At 37.9% G+C, this 22134-nt stretch overlaps 1 protein-coding gene across 5 annotated transcripts in view; it reads left to right on the top strand.

Moving 5' to 3' along the window:
• chuk (component of inhibitor of nuclear factor kappa B kinase complex) overlaps positions 1-22134 on the top strand; it is a 172974-nt gene that overhangs the window by 115754 nt on the left and 35086 nt on the right. For all 5 annotated transcript variants that reach the window (XM_087982463.1, XM_087982462.1, XM_087982465.1 and 2 more), the window contains 7 exons: positions 1675-1764; positions 3446-3570; positions 4550-4657; positions 7519-7654; positions 12230-12421; positions 13425-13527; positions 18626-18749. In XM_087982463.1, the coding sequence (XP_087838589.1) occupies positions 1675-1764; positions 3446-3570; positions 4550-4657; positions 7519-7654; positions 12230-12421; positions 13425-13527; positions 18626-18749 (878 nt within the window). The remainder of the gene's footprint in view (positions 1-1674; positions 1765-3445; positions 3571-4549; positions 4658-7518; positions 7655-12229; positions 12422-13424; positions 13528-18625; positions 18750-22134) is intronic.

Here is a 22134-nt window from a genome sequence, read left to right as displayed (position 1 = left end):
ATGCCTTTCAAATGTAATTGACAGCCTGCTCTACTTCCTCTAACAGCTCATTCCAGACACTCATCACCCTCTGCATGAAAAGATCACCCCTTGGTCCCTTTTAAATTTTTTCCTTCTCACCTTAAACCCATGCCCTCTAGTTTTGGACTTCACTATTTTGGGAAAAAGACCATGGCAATTCAGCCAATTCATGCCCTTGATAATTTTATAAACCTCTATACGGTCACCCCTCAGTCTCCCATGCTCCAGGAAGAATAGTACCAGCCTCGCTGTAGCTCAGAACCTCTAACCCTGGCAAAATCCTTGTATATCCTTTCTAAACCCTTTCAGGTTTGACAACATCCTTCCTATAGCAGGGAGACTAGAATTGGACACAGTATTCCAAAAGTTGCTGAACCCATGTCTTGTACTTCCGTAGCATGACATCACAACTCCCATAACTCAATGCACTGAGCAGTAAAGGCAAGCATACCAAATGCTTTCTTCACTGCCTTGTCTACCTGAGACTGCACTTTCAAGGAGCTATGTATCTGCACTTCCAGATCTCCTCTATTCGATAACACTCCCCTCGACTCTCCCGTAAGCTACTTAAGGCCTGCCCTGGTTTGCCTTAAAAAAATGCAATACCTAACATTTACCTAAATCAAACTCACTCTGCGATTCTTCAGCCCATCTAATTAATGTCCCGTTGTACGCTCAGATAACCTTCTTCACTGTGTAGTATACCACCAATTTTGGTATCATCTGCAAACTTACTAACTATTCCTCCTCTTTGCACATCCAAATCATGTATATGAATGCCAAAAAGCAGTGGACCAAGCACTGATCCTTGCATCACACCGCTGGTCACAGGCTTCCAGTTCGAAAAGCATCCCTCCACTACCACCCTCTATCTCATATTTGCAAGCCACTTTTGTTTCCAAATAGCTAGGTCTCCCTGGATTCCATGTGATCTAACTTTGCTAACCATTCCACTATGTGGCGCCTCATTGAACACCTTGCTGAAGTCCATATAGACAAGGACCACTCATCTGCATCAATCCTTTTTGTCATTTCTTCAAAAAACTTAATCCAAATTAGTGAGACTGTATTTCTCATGCACAAGACCATGATGATCTCTAATCAGTCCTTTTCTTTCCAAATATGTGTATATCCTGTCCCTCAGAATCCCTTCCAACAACTTCCCCACCACAGATGTCAGGCTGACAGGTTTGTTGTCCCCTGGCTTTTCCTTACCACCGTTGTGAAATAATGGCATCACATTAGCCCCTCTGCAGTTTTCCAGCACCTCATTGTGGCTATTGATGATACAAATATATCAGCAAGCAGCCTAGCAATCATTTAGGTTGCTCCCCGCAAAGTTGTAGGATACACCTGATCAGGTCCCTAGGATTTAACCATCTGTATGTGCAGCACTACCTCCTCTGTAATATGGACCCTTTGCATAATATTACTGTTTACGACTTCAAGTTCTCCATCTGCCATGTTTTTCTCCACAGCAAATACTGACATAAAATACCCATCTCCTGTGGTTCTACACTATTACTAATTAGGAGGAAGTTCATGAAAAATGTTAATGTGATGGTTGATTTACAGAACTGTTCACCATTTGCTGAAAGGACATCTGAATTCTTTAATGGCAAATGGAGTGAATAAATCTTATGTTCTTTACAGTTAATACACAAAATAATTGACTTGGGCTATGCAAAGGACCTGGACCAAGGAAGCCTTTGCACCTCTTTTGTCGGGACACTGCAATACCTGGTAAGTTTTCAACTTTGTATGTTAGAAGTGCGCTTTTTACTGCCATCAGTACTCGTTAGTTGTGCATTCAAGGACCAGGGGATACTAATTTAAAGCTTTGAGCAATAGATGAAGGTGGGGAAAAACATTTTACATGGCAATCTCGTGAACCACCTCTGCACTCCTCTCGTGCCAGTACATTCTTCCTCAAGGAGCAAGACCAAAACTGCACACAGTACTCTGAGTGTGGCTTTGCCAGCACCCTTTTAAGCTGCAAGATAACCTCCCTACTTTTTGGTATACAGAGTAAACCCTCCTACTTAATTTAAACCAGTAACACAGGAAAAATTTATCCCATGCAGTAAACAATGAAAATTCGAGAGGCCAAGAACTATTCGAAGTAAAAATTAACAAGTTTATTTCTTAAAATGTAACAGAGGATAATTAACTAACGACTATTGACAACTAATTTCTCAAACCTATCTTTTACCTTCCCTTCAATAATGCCAGTCCAATAAAGCGCCCCTCCCTGATGAAGATTTACCAAAAATTGAAGTTTTCAAAACCAGTCAGATGTCAAATCTTCTCTTCTCTTCCTTGGTTGTCTTTTCTTCTTCTTCGGGATTTCTGTTTCACAGGTCACTGATAGATAAAGGTAACTTCTAATAGAGCTATTTTTCAGACAGTCTTTACATGCTGGTGATGTGGCAGTTCTCCTCTCAACTGTTCAATTTTCCCCAGTCTTACACCCCTGAGGCATCGGATTATGTCATTGGTTTTTAAGATTGTCACAATACTAAATTCAAACTGGATTGGAGTTTGGTATTTTTTTGGGGGTATAATTTAAACTGGCCTAATTTGAATCTGTTTTTGTCTCCAGGCAACTAGCTACCCCAGTAGCTGGACCACATGTTACATTGTATGTTATTCAGAACACTTGGTGATGTCAGGTAGTTCTGCTAGCTTTTAACTCTCTTAAAGGTACAGTACACCAACATATTCATAACATGTTAAACTCAATCCCTTTAGCAATGAAGGACAAAATTTCATTTGCCTTCCTAATTACCTGTTTGACCTGCAGACCAACGTTCTGTAATTCATGCGCAAGGATTCCCAGGTCCCTCTGCACAGTAGCATGTTGCAACCTTTTACCATTTAAATATTAGTCCTTTTTTAACTATTATTCCTACCAAAATGGATGAATTCACAATTATTAACATTGTGTTCCCTCTTCCAGACCTTTGCCCACTCACTTAAAGTGTCTGTTCCCCTGCACAGTTTCACAGTCCTCTGCACAGTTCATTCTGCCACTCATCTTAGTGTCATCTGCAAACTTTGACACACTACATGTGGTCCCCAACTCCAAATCATGAATCTAAATTTTAAATAATTGCGGTCCCAACTGATCCCTGAGGCACACCACTAGTTACTGATTGCAAACCAGAATAACACTCATTTATGCCTCCTCTTTGCTTCCTGTTAGTCAACCAACCTGTAGCCATGCTAATACTCTACTTAAGTTAATTCTTCTGTAGTGTTGTTTTGTATTTATTTGGTTTTAAATTTTGAATAATGTTTTGTGTTTACAGCTAATGAAGCTTATCATTGTGGAAAAAAAGTAAATCACTTTTGCGTTCTTTAGTTTTTAAATGAAATGATCCTAATGGACTTGGTACTTCAAAAATAATTTATCTCATTCTAGGCGCCAGAACTATTTGAATCACAACCTTACACAGTCACTGTAGACTACTGGAGCTTTGGAACATTAGTGTTTGAGTGCATCTCAGGATTTCGACCGTTTTTACACAATATGCAACCTTTCCAATGGTGAGCAAACTATCTTTACATTCTGTTATTGCATCTAAATAATAAGTACAACTTGATTTTTTTAAGTAAGTTTAACACTGGAGAGAGCTGGAATGCTGGAAGAGTTTAAGACATGAGGATGAGTAAGGCTGTAAGAGGAGAGACTTAAGAACGCAAAAAATTAGAATTGTAAGATTGCAACTTAGACCTTTTTTGGCTCCATATCTGGCAACAGAAATGCTGCTGGGTAAATAATACTTGTGTGGCTTTGGATGTAGTTTTAGATGACTTCAAGTCCAAAGAGCTGCAAGATTCCAGACCCAAGGGGGTCATGTTATGATCATCAGTCATTTCAGTTCTGTAGTAGGTGTGGAATGCTATTAAGAGATGTTCAAGTGTTAATTTGGGTGGGTGATAAAGTTTAGGACATTGAAGATGAAGATGAGGTACAATGTAATGCAGTAGTTTGCAGGGATGGTGGTGTCAAGAGTCTTTCTTGGTTTGGGTTTACTGTTCCTTGTTAGCCAAATCTGACTTGGAAATGTATCACTGTTCTTTATTTGCTACAAGGTCAAAATTCTGGAGCTCCCGACTTAACTGTGCTGTCAGTGTCACAGCACATCAACCCTGTGGTGGTTCGACAACACAGCTAACCACCACCTTCTTGAGGGTAGTTCAAAATCAGCAATGAATTCTGCTTTTGCCAGTACTGCTCACAGCTCCTGAACAAATAAACCAAATTTAAAAGATGAGTGCTCTGCATAAAATTCACATTTCATTTTTGAAAATGAGAAATGTACAGTATTCATAATCTATTTAAGGCTACATTAAGTCAATAGAAATTGCGTATAATGTGCCACAAGAGTGCTGCTGAAGCTCTTTAATGATGAAATAGTCATGTCATGTTCTAAATTCTAGATCTGTTGTTGGTTTTCATATGACGCTCTCAAGTTGTTTTTAAGGGAGAAAATAAGAGTAAAACTACGCTTTTTTTTTCTAGGCACGGCAAAGTTAAAATCAAAGGCCCAAATGATATTATGGCTGTTGAAGAGATGAATGGTGAAGTAAAGTACTCCCAAAACTTACCACAGCCCAATGGTCTGAGCAAGTGAGAATACCTTTTTTTGGATTTATTACATTTTGATTAAATAGAAAACAAAGGGAAGATGGTGGGTTTGTGGTATTGTTGCTGGACTAGTAATGTGGAGATCCAGGCTAATGTGATTGAGAATATGCATTCAAATCCCATTATGACAGCTTTTCGAATTTCAATTCACTTCATGAATCTGGAATTGAGAGTTACGCTCATTAATGGTGACCATGAAATTATCATCTACAGTTCTCCAAAAATCCATCTGGTTCACTTTACCTTCCTGAAAGAAAGGATTTGTGTCATTCTTCTCCCATCCGACCTACTGTTGCATATCTGCATTAATCTTATTGACTCTTAACTGTCCTGCGAGATGATTTCAGCAAGCCACTCTGGGATAGACAACAAATGTTGGTCTTGCCAGCAACCTCAATGTTCCATGAAAGAATCAAAAAAACTGAGATTTTTTGACATGAAACTTTACTGAAGATCTGTCTTGACATTTGTAATGGAAGGTGAGACAGCAACCCTATTGTCCTTTTGGAGGTGATGTCACCTTTTAGCTTGTATTTACTGCAGTCATTTTATGAAACGCAGCTTATCGTGAGCTAGCTGATTTAGAATGATGTGTTGATCTGAATAATGAACTGTTTTCTTAAAAAGATCCCTAGTTTGGCGACTTCTTGAAAGTTAATCTTAGAAATTGATACATGGAACACCTTGACCTCCAGTGAAGATTTTGATGTAAAAGGAACCTCAAGAGTCTTAGAAAAGAGGTTGAGCAGGCATCAGAGTGAAGTACACGTGTGGCTTGGTAACTTTTCAAAAAGAATAAACAAAACCATAATGCTCTGAGGTTGACTTTCAGAGATGTTAAGTCATCTGTATTGGGCAACTTCATTTTGGAGATAGGTGAATGGTCTATTTGTCTCAGCATAAGGTCGTGAAATTCACACATGACATCAAGCTGTAGAGATGACTGAATGTGGATTTTGAACAGTCATGTTCTACTGATTGTGTCAGAGCGTGGAGAAGTGTAAAGCACGCTGTGGTAATTTACTTTGTGTGGAATGGAAATTGACCGTAGGAATTTCAAAGAGTCAATTGATCAAAAAGTGGTTGCCAAATACTAGTTTATTTTTAAATCTTTAGTTTTTCTCTTGCTTCTCTTCTTTGGAATGTGGCAACCCTACTGAGAGAGAGTTCTTCCTGTAACCACAACACATTCCACTTTGGTCAAGTTATCATTTTTTCTCTGTCCAACTGGATAATGACTCTACAATTAGTTTGGATGAATTCAAACCTCAAATTGTCCAATTCAAATTGATATGGACTTTCAGCAGGAACAACATGAACGTAATGAATGGAATTCTTTTCAATTCTGTGCTTCTTAGAGATATTGTTTGTGTCAGTCAGGATGGTCGAGAAATGCTGCAGCAAACTCAAAGTCAGCACAAAATAAAATTGTTGTTTTGGTTTTTAAAATACGCATTTGCTGATCTCTGTCAAATTGGTTGCCATGAATTCTATCTGTCTTGCATTTTGCAATATTATGTACAGTAAGCAAAACGCCGAACCATTTGCTTGGCACTGCTTTGCTTGTATAGCAGCTACTATTTACCTTTCTGAATACACTTGGGCGAGTGATGAGCAGACTGAACTCAGAACATGAATCATATTAAGTTATCTGTTCTCATTTTTACATTTTTATCCTGAAATATTTTGGATTAAAAGTATGAGCCTTTACTTAATCTTATTCTACCATGAGTTAGAGAATAATGCTCACATTGATGTAACCCAGTCAAACACACATGAATGTGGTTATGATATCCTTGGACAGCTTAACTGACAGTAAATGATTTTCGATTGTGCATAAACTTATTGTTATCCTTTTATACTGGGAAAGTAGTAAAATTTACGTCAGGTTTGAACTTTAGATTCCAGGAAAAGACACGTGTTACCTGATTGTTTGCCCCTCATTTTAAAATTGATCTTCAAACTTGTGGTCAGCTTAGCCAAAAGAATTGATAGTTTTTAACGCTTTTTATTTTACACTGTTTCATAACTTGAAACATGGGGCAGGGGAGTAAAAGTAGAGACAGTGCTTAACAGATGACATGAAGCTCACGAATGCTAAGTTCTGCTTGCTTTGTTTTTTTTATAAATGTTTTTCATTTTACTGTGTCTCCTTAAAATATATTCAAAAATATTGGTTTAATAGCTTTCTGAATTAGTTGAAATAGGTGTTACAGCACTGGACAGTTCACGCATTTGCTTCTGTCCCAGGATAGACTGGTATTAGCAATGATGTGCAGTCAAATTTGAATAAGATGCCTTCAATTTCAATTGGAGTTTGAGGAATGGGAGTATAGATGCTGTCTTTTGTTTAAGCAACTGAACTACAAGTCATCAAAATGAAAGATGATGGACTGTGGCATGACAGCCCCAACTCACCCTCTAAAATTGTTAACGGTTGGGCACTTTGTAAAACAACAAATTTCCTTGCTTATCAACTTAAATTTGCACAAAGAATCTGGTGTGAGATAAAATACCAAAGAAATGGATCAGTAACTGATGTTATGGGTGTAGTAATGCTATTATATGTCACATTTTTAAAAGATCCTTTGGAGCAGACAGTACGTCAGTGACCAGATATCCTAAACATGACTTTGTATTTTATGGCATGTTTGGTCGTCTAACAAGGTCATCATTTAATCGGATAATTCCATTGAATTACACTGAAGTAATTACATCTTATAATTGGTATTTGCAAAAAAGAAGTGTTGAAAATGTTGCTGATATGTGATAACTGTATGTTTTTGTGCTTGAGTGCAGCAAGTTTAACTTTTGGTTTCTAATGTTTACACCTTGTCTTGTAGCCTCATGGTGAAACCACTGGAGACATGGCTACAGTTGATGCTCGGTTGGGATCCAAAACTGCGAGGTGGCAAAATAGAACCACAGACAAATCGACCAGCGTGTTTTTTACTTCTAGATCAAATTTTAAGTCAGAAGGTAACATAATAAAAATAATTATTATCTATTTGGTGTATAATAAATATTGCTTTTACTTTTAATTGAATAACGAGAAACCTCCTCTAATGAAATATGCAATTCTAATCATGTGAGAATCGAGATTAGAAATTCAAGGTTCAAATAAAAAATTAATTCCGTTATACAGACATGATTTAGAAGAGTTACATTTTCTGTATGTAATTTTCTCACCGTGTCTGCATGGTGCTCCAGTTTCCTCCCACAATCCAAAAATGTGCAGGTCAGGCAAATTGGCCATGCTAAATTGCCCATAGTTTAGGTCCATTAGTCACGGGTAAATGGAGGGGAATGGATATGGATGGCTTACTCTTTGGAGGGTCGGTGTGGACTTGCTGGGCCGAAGCACCTTTTTTCCACACTGTAGAAAATCTAATCTAATCAGAGGAAGCATTCACATAGGATACAACAGGCAAAGCATAATATTCATTTAAACTGCTGAGCCTGTGGCCCAGTGGTTAGCACTGCTGCCTCACAGCGCCAGGTTCCTAGGCTCAATTCCAGTCTTGGGTGACAGTCTGTGTGGAGTTTGCACATTCTCCCTGTGCCTGCGTGGGTTTCGTCTGGGTGCTCTGGTTTCCTCCCACAGTCCAAAGATGTGCAGGTCAGGTGAATTGGCCATGCTAAGTTGTCCATAGTGTTAGGTCCATTAGTCAGAGGGAAATGGGTTCAGTGGGTTATTCTTTTGAGGGTCAGTGTGGACCAAAGGGCCTGTTTCTACACTGTAGGGAATATAATCTAATATGGTACAATTACATAAAACAGAAATCTCAATGTTGGGGAAAATGATGTTTTCATTCAAATGTAAGGATACATCATTTGAGGCAGATAGAGTCATAAGGATGTACAGAATGGAAACAGACCCTTCCGTCCAACCGGTCCATGCCGACCAGGTATCCCAACCCAATCTAGTCCCACCTGCCAGCACTCAGCCCTTATCCCTCCAAATCCTTCCTATTCATGTACCCATCCAAATGCCTCTTAAATGTTGCAATTGTATCAGCCTCCACCACATCCTCTGGCAGCTCATTCCATACACGTACCACCCTTTGTGTGAAAAAGTTGCCCCTTAGGTCTCTTTTATATCTTTCCCCTCTCAACCTAAACCTATGCCCTCTCGTTCTCGACTCCCCGACCCCAGGGAAAAGACTTTGTCTATTTATCCTATCCATGCCCCTCATAATTTTGTAAACCTCTATAAGGTCACCCCTCAGCCTCCGACGCTCCAGGGAAAACAGCCCCAGCCTGTTCAGCCTCTCCCTGTAGCTCAGATCCTCCAACCCTGGCAACATCCTTGTAAATCTTTTCTGAACCCTTTCAAGTTTCACAACATCTTTCCGATGGGAAGGAGACCAGAATTGTATGCAATATTCCAACAGTGGCCTAACCAATGTCCTGTACATCCGCAACATGACCTCCCAACTCCTGTATTCAATACTGTGACCAATAAAGGAAAGCATACCAAACACTACCTTCACTATCCTATCTACCTGCGACTCCACTTTCAAGGAGCTATGAACCTGCACTCCAAGGTCTCTTTGTTCAGCAACACTCCCTGGAACCTTACCATTAAGTCTATAAATCCTGCTAAGATTTGCTTTCCCAAAATGTAGCACCTCGCATTTATCCATCTGCCACTTCTCAGCCCATTGGCCCATCTTGTCCAGATCCTGTTGTAATCTGAGGTAACCCTCTTTGCTGTCCACTACACCTCCAACTTTGGTGTCATCTGCAAACTTACTAACTGTACCTCTTATGCTCGCATCCAAATCATTTATTTAAATGACAAAAAGTAGAGGGCCCAGCACCGATCCTTGTGGCACTCCACTGGTCACAGGCCTCCAGTCTGAAAAACAACCCTCCACCACCACCCTCTGTCTTCTACCTTTGAGCCAGTTCTGTATCCAAATGGCTAGTTCTCCCTGTATTCCTTGCTAATCAGTCTCCCATGGGCAACCTTGTTGACCGTCTTACTGAAGTCCATATAGATCACATCTACTTCTCTGCCCTCATCAATCTTTTTTGTTACTTCTTCAAAAAACTCAATCAAGTTTGTGAGACATGATTTCCCATGCACAAAGCCATGTTAACTATCCCTAATCCTTGCCTTTCCAAATACATGTACATCCTGTCCCTCAGGATTCCCTCCAACAACTTGCCCACCACCGAGGTCAGGCTCACCGGTCTATAGTTCCCTGGCTTGACTTTACAGCCCTTCTTAAACAGTGGCACCACGTTTGCCAACCTCCAGTCTTCCGACACCTCACCTGTGACTATTGATGGTACAAGTATCTCAGCAAGAGGTCCAGCAATCACCTCTCTAGCTTCCCACAGAGTTCTCGATCAGACCCCTGATCAAGTCCTGGGGATTTATCCACCTTTAACCGTTTCAAGACATCCAGCACTTCCTCCTCTGTAATCTGGACATTTTGCAAAATGTTACCATCTATTTCCCTACAGTCTATATCTTCCATATCCTTTTCAACAGTAAATACTGATGCAAAATATTCATTTAGAATCTCCCCCATTTTCTGTGGCTCCACACAAAGGCTGCCTTGCTGATCTTTGAGGGGCCCTATTCTCTCCCGAGTTACCCTTTTGTCCTTAATATATTGTAAATGATGTTTGCATGAAGACATTAGATTGGAATGCAGACTGCATATTAAGTCTCGTTCTCGTTAGAATTGGTGGTACGGGAAGTATGAGGTCTGGTAATGTATGACGAATCCATAAGTCAGTGCAGCCTTTTTGTATGGTGAGTCACACTTTTCAAAGTCTTGCATTCAAATCATGTCAGCTTGTGTGACGCTGCAATTTCAACTCTGGTGTTTGAAGGAACACTCTGAAGATACAGAAGTACAAATGTAGTAATTGTATTGCTATGGACAATAAACTAACTATGTTGATGGCAAAGAAGTGTTAATGGATGTAGTGACATTCAGCACACACACACCACCTCCACCCGCCTCCACCCCAGTTGCAATGAAATGGTGTCAATATTTTTTTCTGAAAGCCTTGGACCTTGATTGCTATGTGCTTGAGTATATCTGGAGAGCTTCTGACTCCAGAGCTTGCTTAATACATGGTATATCAGCAAACTGAAGTTTTGAGCGGTATATTTATCTCTGAACTTTGTAATTTCATTGCTTTTTCTCCCTTATGTGGCTATATGATAAATCTTATTTTCAAAATCACAACAAACAAGGTCATTTAGCTCATTATATTTGTGCTGACTGTGTGAGTAATGTTTTATAGCTTTTTATAGAGACAAGTTTCAAATTTAAGATGTAAGTGCATAACATTGACTGCAGTGGTTCAAGATGTAGCTCACCCCCACCTTCACGGACTGTTGGGGATTGGCAGTAGATTATGGCCTAGCCAGTGACGCCTACATCTTATGACTTAATTTTTGAAAAATGTGGTAATCTGGGGCAGAGAACTGAATTTTTTGCTTGTATTCACGAGTATGTTGTTTTCCCATTTTGATTTCAAGACATTAAAAGGTGGAGAGTACAGAGACTGATGTTTGGGCCCCTAATGCTCATCAACTTCCAGAAATGTTTTTGCATCTCTAATTATAACTCTTTTACTGGGTCTATTTGATGTGGATAGTTTTCAGTTTTGGGGCGCTTGATGTGATCAATAAATGACACAATTTTACATTAAAGGCATTATTGTATTTATTGTAAGGTATACATCTCGCCCTTGTCTGGGTCTGGTCTTTGGCTGTTATCTCTATTTCACATGCAACAAAAGTAATCTTAATTGGATTTTTCTGTGATTTAAAGCGAGACTAGAAAGGCATTGAATGTTTTGTTTTGTTTTTATCCTTTGCCCTTTAAAAAGCTGTCGCAGAACTGTGTCTAGACTTAGTTTGAAATCTGTCAGGACTCTTGAGTACCAATATAAATTAACAATTGGGACAGATGTTCCTTTGGTCTTCTCTTTCTTGCTTTATGCAAAACAATAGTATCTACCAGACACCTACCATCAGTCCAATTTTAGATTGCTCTAAAAAGGTCATCACAGTTGCAGTGGGGTGATTGGTATCTTTCTGTATTGTTCATTTTTATGTTTCTACATGCTAATAATTACTGCAACCATATACTTATATTTTGTTGAGGAACAGGGTCGATTAGTTAGTTATTGCATCTCCAACTTTGATTTGTTGCATCCTGGATGAGTGTGATGCATGTTTTATCTTTTAATTGGCTGCAAGAATCCGAAATTCCATGAGCTCAGCCAGTGTCATTCCAATTCCTAGTTTAGGTGCATTTAAACAATTGTGCAGCAATTGCCAAATTGATAGTTCTGTTGGAGGTTTGTGATGGCTTTCTCGGTTATCTGTTACAATACTAGTAAGGTTTCAAAAGGGTACAAGTGGATGAATCCTTATTAAATTGTGTAGAACCTTCATAATCAACCATTAAGCTTCTGACAGGAAGGTTGAAAAGGTAAGCTAAGATGGGCTAGTTGACTTCTGCACAAAGAATTTGTTGTTTTAACTCTGTGTGTAATGGTGATCTCAATTTGTTACAGTATGTACATATATTAAATATGACTTCAGCCCGCATCCATTCCTTTCTGATCAAATCTGATGAAAGCCTCCATTCCCTTCAACTGCGTATTGAAACTGAAACAGCAATATCTCCTGCAAATCAAGAGTTGCTTCTAGAAACTGGAATTTCGCTGGATCCTCGTAAACCGGCCAATCAGTGTGTGCTGGATGTGGTATGTATTGTTATTTTGTTATGTAGGTTTATCTGCAAGAGGGAACAGACAGTGAAGGATTAGAATATCATAAATCTCCAGTCAAATGTCAACAAATTTGCATGTGTAGATGTATGGATGATATGATCATTTTTGGTAACTTGGAAGCTAAAATATTTTACTAAAGCAGAAGAAACGTGGTTGGATAGAAATATGAATGAATAAATGTGAAACTTTCTTTGATTGGAAGCTTGTTTTCTGTAAAATTAGTATCCAAATATTGTTTTTGTAGCAAATATTTGGGTTGTGCTTCCCCTTTTTGGGCATACTTTGTATGAATAAAAGTTTGAACGAAGAAAATTGAGTCTTGTCTGGCCTGAGAAAAGGATCAAATAACTTTTTTTCTTAACCTTTATCTGACTTTAGTAATTGAAGCATTTAAATTTTCCTGACGACAAGTTGTCCACATTTACTGATTGCATAAAAAGGCTCCTGAAATTGCACGTAAATACTGAATGATGCTGAAGCTAAAATGTACTTTGAATAAAATAAATTTTAATTTTTATTCTACATTATCTGTGGCTTCTCTTTCCAGCCAAAAGCAATCACTAAAAGTAGGGTTAAATTTGCTGTTCTTCACTGCGAAATTGCCTTCTGAATGTGCTTTTTGATCATTGTAATATTATAAATATTGTAGGTTGAGAGGTGCATGTTATTGGGCATTTTTGAAATGACTGGATGTATGACAAGAACTGGTAGTATAATGGATGCTTTGGAATTATTTTGTGCTTCAATAAACTTAATAGATTTGCATGAAATTTGCTTTTGTAATGTTGTGAATCTGTTTAACACAACTTGATCAATGTCTCTTAAGAAAAACACAAAATATTTTAATTATCATTTAAATAAATAAATCAATGTCTAATATTAATCTGTTTGAGCATTCAATTTTTAATATCTTTAAACAAACTTAGGAGTTCATAATATTTTGTTTTAAAATACAGTTTTCTGTTTGTTTTTGCAGAGAGGCTGGGATAGCTACATGGTCTATCTATTTGATAAAAGTAGCACTGTCTATGAAGGACCCTTTGTTGCCAGAAAATTGCCAGAGCATGTCAGTTATGTTGGTAAGAGTGCAGCTGTTGTGAAAATAATTTTAGCAAGATTCTCATGTCTTCAGATCCAATGATCTAATAAAAATAGAATCAGTTTTATAGTTGTGATTTGAACTGTGGGCAATGTATTTGAGAGTGGAAAATGCCCCTCAGTAAAAGTGGTTACATTAGAAATGTTCTGACTTTCCTCAAGTAATTGTATCTTCCACCATTAGTTTTGATATGTTTTTGTTTCAATTCCATTTTCTTTAAGGCAGTCAGTAATGTTAACAGTATCTTGCCATTGTTTTTCCATTTCACTTCATTTTTGAGATAAATATTTATTTGTTCAGCTATTATGCCATTTACTGTTACTTTTATGAAAAATTGCATAGTTTTCTAAGAAAGAACTTGAGGTCCTTTTATATTTTCAATAACAGCACAAGTTTTGGTTATACAATAGTTGAAGCATGTTAGTTGAAATAGTCAGTATTTTTTGAGAAAAGAGAAGCTATATTTTATTTTAAAATGACAAAATGCAACTTGTGAATTATGTTACTTCAATACTGCAGAAGTAGTCTCAACTTTAAATGTACAGTCAATCTGCAATTTATTAATTATTTAAATACCAATGATGAAATAGCAACTGTAACATGTATGAATTCCATAGTTCTGAGAATTTGAGAAACTGCAAAAGTTCAAAAGCAAAGATTTATCTAATGGGGAATGTTGGTGCAGAGCATTCTTTTGGGTATTTGATAAACTAATTTGCATATTGGTCCTTGTTTTTATTAGCTTGGGGCATTAGGTTGGTCATGATGCTGAGTTTGGTTCAGATTGCTGAAATATTGTGATTACAGGGATATGGTGGGATGCTCTTCAGAGGGTAGGTGCTGCCTCGATGGGGTGAAAGCCTTTTTCAGCACTGTAGGGATTCTGTCATTGGTTTTCTTGTTTAGACTGCGGTGGATTTGAAGCGGCTAACTGTTGCCCATGGTGTGTCTTTGTAATTTCTTCCTATGGGGTCCCTGGAACCTTGTCAGTGATTTTAGTTTGTGCAAATTAACTCATATATCTGCAGCCCATCCAAAGATGCCTTGCTATTTCACTCTCCTTTTCTCTCATGCATGTGGTTACTGCACATTGTATATCAGAATCATAATCCAAATATTTTTAACTTGGTCTCATGGTACATATAACTCTTCAACCTTTCTGACTGACACAGCCTCTCTTTCCCAAACTGTAGATTATCGAGCTGGCTGAAATTGTAAGCTGTCGGTCTATATTTACCCTTTTTCAAATTCTCTGTAGTACTTCACTCACCTATAAAGATCTTCCCTTGGGTAATCTTCAGCCTTCAAAAACATTCACAATTGTTCTTGGTACATATAATTAAATACCATATTGTTTGCAACAACTGGTTTCAGTCCAATTGGAATGCAAAATACAAAAGAAAAGGTTGGGTGGTCTGGACTTCTGTCTACTGGAATTTAGAAGAGTAGGGAATGATTAGATTGAAACATATAAGATCCTGAGAGGTCTTGATGTGATACATGTGGTAAGGATGTTACATCTTATTTGACAATCTAGAACTCTGGTTCACTGTTTTAAAATCAGATGTCACCCATTTCAAACAGATAAGGCAAATATTCTTTTTCCAAGTTCATAAGACATAGGAGCAGACGTTAGGCCATTCAGCCCATTGAGTCAGCTCTGCCATTCAATCAAGGCTGATAAATTTTTCATTCCCTTTTTCCTGCCTTTTCCCTGTAACCCTTGACCCCCTTGACAATCAAGAACATGTCTATCTCAGTCTTAAAACACTCAATGACTTGGCTTCCACACCCATCTGTGGCAGTGAATTCCATAGATTCGCCACTCTGGTTGAAGAAATTTCTCTTCATCTCCGTTCTCGAAGGTCTTTATTCTAAGGCTTTGCTCTTGAGTTCAGTACTCGATCATTCTTCCTGAATGGGTGGTGAAACAAGGTCCAATGTATGTTTAAGGCAGAGCTAAATTCTTGTTAAGCAGTAGAGTGAAGATTATTAGGAGTAGGTGGCAATGGAGGTTTGACTGTTATACTCAGATCTGTCATGAACCTACTGAAAGGTGACACACTCATGGGGTTGAATAGCCAATTTCTGCTGTTCGTTCATATTTGTCTCTGTCACAAAATCAATCTAATTTAAATGAAGTTATATTTCCCCTCCACTCATGGGAGGGGAAACTGGCTCTGGAATACTTTGCTCAGTCATACTGGAAATGAAGTTTGGAAGTAAGGATGCAGCATTGGGAAGACAACGCAAAAGTTGGAACATTGGATCTAAAGTAGCAAATATGCTCATACAAACAGACACTCAAATGCTTAAGATACTTGGACCAGTGACAGAGGACTTGGTATGGCAAAGAGGATTAGTAGGGTAGATGCTCATACAGGAAAGGTAAGAAAGAGGGAAGTCCCTGGACAGAAAGCAGAGAAAAGAAATTAACCACATCTAACTGAATAGAACTTCATGATTTAATTACGAGTGAGCAAGACTGAAGGTTAATTTCAAAATCAGTACATAACGATTTCACTTTCGATGAAGTCTCACATGGCATAATTCTAATTAAACTAAAAAGCATAAGTAATTCAAGAGCAGAAAATTATGTTGGGTTAGAAGTCAGTTTCAGAGAAAGGAAACTAATTTCTGACACACGAAACTGAAAATGAAGTGTTCAGTCTGAGCTGCTGATGTGGTTCTGCACAATGCATCCTATGAGTGAGTAACCCCTGGTGGTGTTGGGGGAGTGGGTGTTAGAATACCTGTTGAATTTCTCAGTACATTTGTATTGTTGGTTATTAAAAGTGAATACTGTTGTTTTGATATCCTGATGCCACTGAAATGGAGAAAGCGCTACAAGAGAAGTTTGTATAGCACCTTGAATATAGTAAAATGTTCCAATACTCTTCATAGCATTGATTTCATAAAACTGACACTGAACCGCTGAAAACAGGAGATCAAAACCTTGTTCAAAGAATTAGTTTTAAAGGAGGAGATCGAGGCAGAGATTGAGGCAAAATAATTCGAGAGCTTATGGTCTCTGCAACTCCAGATACGACTACCAGTGGTGAAGTTATTTGAGAAGCTCGACAAGTGGCTAGATTTCAAGAAGTGCAGTGATCTTTGAGGACAGTATGCTGTGTTCCATGCAAGTTGCGCAGTTACAAGCTTAAAAATTCCTGTGCATGTGTATTGCAAGTTGGCTTGCTTAGCTTATTGCACTTGATCAGCTACACAATGACATTTCAAGGGCCAGTGCACAGGAATAAATTTGTAAGTGCATTGTTAAGGAAATAAAACTTGTAGCATACGTTATTTTGGAGGAAGTTAAACAGAGGGGAGACTTTTCAAGGATTTGATATTTTTCATTTTTTAAAATTTAAAAACAAATTACTGCAGATGCTGGAAACGTGAATTAAAGGTAGGAGATCCTGAATAATTCCAGGCCTGGTCGTATCTGTGGAGAGAGAAATAGAATTAATGAGTTGAGTCCAATATGACTCCTCAGAACACCAAATGAGTTATTTTACATTATTAAGTCAAAATTTAACTGAACGGAGCTAATACAAATCAACATGCACAAGCAGAGGAGTGAATGGCAAGGTACAAGGGAAGATATAGATAAAATAAGTTTGCACGAACTGGATGTTTGAGTGTTCAAGATGCTGAACCAGGAGAGCATTTCAATAGGCAGGCTAAGAGCAAAGAAGGGCACGGATGATGATTTCAGCAGCAGATGAGATGGCTTGAATACAAATGGGAGATTTTATTCCATTGGCATTGGATGATCTTGATATAGAATATGTTGTCTTGGAAGTTGAGTTCAGGATTGTAAAAGTTGCTAACAGTCTCATTCAACCTGGGTTGATAGCAAGACTGAGAGACAGTCAATGCCTGATGACTGGATTTTGTGACAGAATCCTAGTTTATGAATTCTCAGTTTAAGGAATAATGGAGAACAATAATTTTGAGTATTAAACTTTCAAGACCTGCAGATGGACTGAAAAATATACATGTGAAGAATCCAGCAAAACAAAGTAAGAGACAACGCCATCCACCATGTCCGTAAACTCTCTGAACAGGGTATTCTATTCATCTTATTTCCCATCCCTTTTCTTATATCTCTGCATTTTTTATTTTTATTTTTTTTTGTCAAAGCTACTATTGCCTTCTGCTTTCACACATTAATATCATTGAGTTCCTGATGAAGCTAATTTCACCTTTTTACTGCCATCTTAATTCTTTTATGTAAGATTTGTGGATTTGTTTTGGTTGACTACCATCTCATCTCACTCCCTCTTTTTTTTAAGCGCTGCTGCATCGCAATGTTATCAGCACCTCACCTTTTTCGTGCTTCATTTTGCTTTCTATCTCTTTCATCATTAAGTGAATGTTGTGTTTTTGTTTGGTCTGATTTTTGTCACTTGTAGAAAATGTGGTCAGTCAATAAGGAATGTAGAAAAGAACTGTGCAGTAAAGCTTTCCAGAGTTAGTATAGACTTTGGTTACAATTTTCAATTTGGCTACAATCACTAAAACTAATGAATGAATTGAGTGGGTGTGGAAGGATGTAACGTATGAGCAAAGTTTAGACAAATCCAACAACTCCACCTTGAAAGACGATGATTAGTGAAAGGTCCAACTTGGGTTTGGTAAAGTATTAGAAGTCACTGGTAAAATAATTGTAGATATTCACTCATCAAGTAGAGAAGATTTGGATTTGAGAGCAAACATTTAACTCTGCATTTAAAATTTGCTTTTCAGTTATTTTAAATTATCTTAATTCCAGCAGTAATAAATGTTGGATATAATCTGTCAAGCAAATTTTTAAAATATTACAGTTCTAAAGATATGTTCAAATCATATGATGAATTAAGTCTGTGTGGGCCTAGTCTCTTTGTCTTGACAAGTTCTTAAAATTTCAGATTTTTGATAAGAGACCAAAATGTATTTTACAAATAAACATTAATCCACCTGAATGAACCTTTCATTTTTTTTAACTTCTAGGATGACATAAAGAATTAAATTAAAATTTGTAAGTGTTAAGTTTTTACTGCAATTCATGTTTTAATACTATGTCGTTGCAGTGCGGGATGCTAAGATAATGTTGCCTAATGTGCAACTGAGGAAGGTATGGGGTGAAGCTGTGAATTATGTCTGTGGATTGAAGGAGGATTACAGCAGACTTTTCCAGGGACAAAGAGCTGCCATGTAAGTCAATATTGGAGGCAAGATTGAAGTTAGTACATGAAAAAAATCAACTTGAGTGGGCCTGTATGCTTTTCAGATTTGCTTATTAGGAACCAACAACTCCCATTTTTGCACGAATCATTTATTTCCCTTTGTATCTCGAGTTGATTATTAAGGGCTAGAAATCCCATTTGCCTTATCAACATGCCAAGTATTTGGCGGCAGCTTCAAAAGTAGCTCAAATTACCTCAGCTGACGTTTGCAATTCATGTCTTTTTCTTGCCTGTTGGACTCCTGATCCAGCAAGGAAAGCTTGGCCTTTCTGTATCCAACACTTGCAAACGAAGTCACAGCAGTTTTTCTGTCACCTTCGTTTTGAGGACTGGATTAAAGGACTGGCATTCAGAGACTGAAAAAGGGATCCTGTAACAGAAATTGAAAAATCAGTGTAAATGATCTTAAGGCTAGCATGGCCCTCTGCTTCATTAATGAAATTAAAAATTTTAACTAGAATTTTTTGTTGAAGCAGCTCACTAATCATCTACTCAGCAAATTCTAACACTTGTTGAGTAGGTGGTGGACCTATCTTGCAAGAGGAGCACTCAAGTCAAAATACAAATTAAAAGTCAAGGTCAGTATTGGCTTATGTTTAAACATTGGTACCACTCAGTGACAAATTAAGTCTACTTCTGTATTCACAATACAGTAACATTTAAAATGATCAAAATCCTCCAAAAATTGCTAGTTCCAAACCTGACTTTGAATGATCAATCCCAGTCTCTGTGAATAGTTAATTCTCGATACCAGTTTTATATCTCAACAAAAGACCTCACAATTTTTTCAACTTCACAATAACTTCAGCAAAGAAGAATTAAAGAATGTAATCTTATTAATGTCTTTGCTTTAAATCCAAAACATTTGTTTTCAACCCTCATTCAGGCAAGACAGACAAGCACAGTTAAGGGATAATTAAAAGAAAATAACAAAACTGGCCAGATTGATTAAATGGTTTTCATGACGCATTGTTTCACAAGCATACATGTGAACTCCTTGGTTCTTTTTTGAAACATTGAAAAGGTAACCCTGATCAGTTCACTCAGGTAATGGTGGTAATACTACTAACTGAGCTTTCTACTCATTGGGCTTTCGGAAGCTAGTGTGGGAGATTAGGCAAAGCTTTCACGTCTTCATGCTGTGTCACTAGCAGCCAACTTCCTCTTCTGAAAAACATATTTGAAACAGAACTCAAGCTGTGATTCCACCCTACAAGATGCATAGTCTTTTACTGAGGTCTCAATTACCATTTGCTTAAACATAATCGATTTCAGATGTGTTGACCCCATGTCCAGGTACTGGCCTTATTAGGAGCCAACTTCTGCTATCAGTTTAAACACAATATTCTTCCATGGATCAATTTGTCTGTAGGACACCTTTTAATCAAGAATCAATGAGCAATTAACCTCTGCCTGGTCTCACGAGCAAATTTGATTGTTCAGTTCTTTTCCTTTTCCCACAAGCTGTTTCACAAGGTCCACCAGTTATCTTCAGTTCACATTCCCAGGTCACAGATCCAAACGAAAATTATTAAAAGAATAAAAGTGAAAAATTGGTGATGGTTCAAACAAAATGCAATGCTTTTATTATCCAGTTTTTGAGCTAAAACACCTGCCACTTTTCCCACTGCTTTTCATCACTGCCACTGTACTTCTGAATTGTATTTACTGACCAGAAGCAAGGAAATGTGGAGCTTAAGTTTAGGTTTGTACCTCTTATTTCCAATGTTTGTGTAAATGTCATGTCCTTTATAATACGTACTTATAAACTGGATTATGAAATTTTGTCGTTTAATTACCACTGACGCCAGTGGGACCTCATTCTGGTCACCTGTGAATTGGACATTCATCCATGTTTTGTGTTTAAACAGTACAGCAAGGTTACCAGGGTGTGATGTACAATAGAAGCTGTCTCTTTAACCAACAATTAATCAATTAAGAAATGGAGCAAAGGATGAAGACGTGCAGAAATTTGTGTATGAAATCGTGGAGTCACATCAAGTGCCGAAGGAAAGACCGATTGAACCAAAAGGAGTAAAAAGACAAAGGAAAATTGAGATAATAATCAAATGCGAAATTTCCCAACCTGAAATCTCCCCAAATAATTCACAACCTGAAAAAGTGGGACCTCACGATTACTTTCCTCGAGTCAAAGAGATTTATACCACAGGAAAAGGCCAAACGGCTCATTGAGAATGTGCAGGTCAGAACAACTGCCTGAACTTTTCTAATCCCATTTCCCAGCACTTGGCCCGTAGCCTTAAATGTCATGGTATCGCAAGTGCATTCTCAACACTACTTAAATTTTATGCAGATTTCTACTTCTCCCACCCCTGCTGGCAGTGAGTTCCAAATTTGAGTTACCCTCTGGGTTTAAAAAAACTTCATCCCTTCTGAAGCTCCTGCCCGGGTCATTGATCTCTGCACCAAAGGTTCTTTCATATCTACCCTGTTCAGAGATATTATACACCTCTGGAAGAGAATTGAACCTAAGCCTTCTAGCTCAGAGATAGGGACACTACTGTTGTGCCACATACTTTTATACATCTTAATCAAATATCTTCAGTCTCCTTCCTCGGTGGAATGATAATTTGGCAGCCCGTAACATTTTTGAACTTTAAATAGGTACTTACGTGATTAATTGTGTATTATCCTTCGTGATAAATAGGTGGTTAATGTTAAATTACAGCAGTGTCCCAAATCACAGCAAATTTGAGATTGATATTCTGTTTTTGTAGAGTGAGTTAGAAGTGTTGCAGGGGAGGCAGTCACCTAGTGGTATTATCGTTGAACTGTTAATTCAGAGACCCAGGTAATAATCTGGACACATGGCTTCAATTTGGTGCCACAACAGATGGTGGAATTCGAATTTAATAAAAAAATCTGTAATTAAGATTCTCATGACCATAAATCCTATTGTTGCTTGTCGGAAAAACCCATTTGCTTCACATCGGTTCAATCCTTAGCTGATCTGGCCTACATGTGACTCCAGATTGACAGCAATGTGGTTGATTCTTAACTGCCATCTGGGTAATTAGTAATGGACAATATATGCTGGCCTAGCCAGGAACGTCCACATCCCATGAATAAAAAAATCACCAAACAAAAATGTGATGGTTCCAAATTCATGGGCTGTCTATTTCACATTGCAAATTACTGGCTAATTTGTAATCAACAGCAGCATGTGGTATTCAGTTTTTTAGAAAATCTGGAGCCCTGAGATCTCAAAAAATGAAAGCAATCTTTTGGTGTTTTACAAAGCTATCCACTAGATGGCAAACTAATGCAACCAGGAGTAATTTTCCCTTCGGTTATTTATTTGATCTTCCTCCGTGCCCCATTTCCTCTTTTTG

Source organism: Chiloscyllium plagiosum, unplaced genomic scaffold (assembly GCF_037043375.1).
Source record: "Chiloscyllium plagiosum isolate Xiang-an unplaced genomic scaffold, Cpla_swu_hap1 HiC_scaffold_43, whole genome shotgun sequence".
NCBI classification, from domain to species: Eukaryota; Metazoa; Chordata; class Chondrichthyes; order Orectolobiformes; family Hemiscylliidae; genus Chiloscyllium; species Chiloscyllium plagiosum.
The sequence above is the reverse complement of the archived record's forward strand: the minus strand, read 5'-3'. Positions and strand labels throughout refer to the sequence as shown.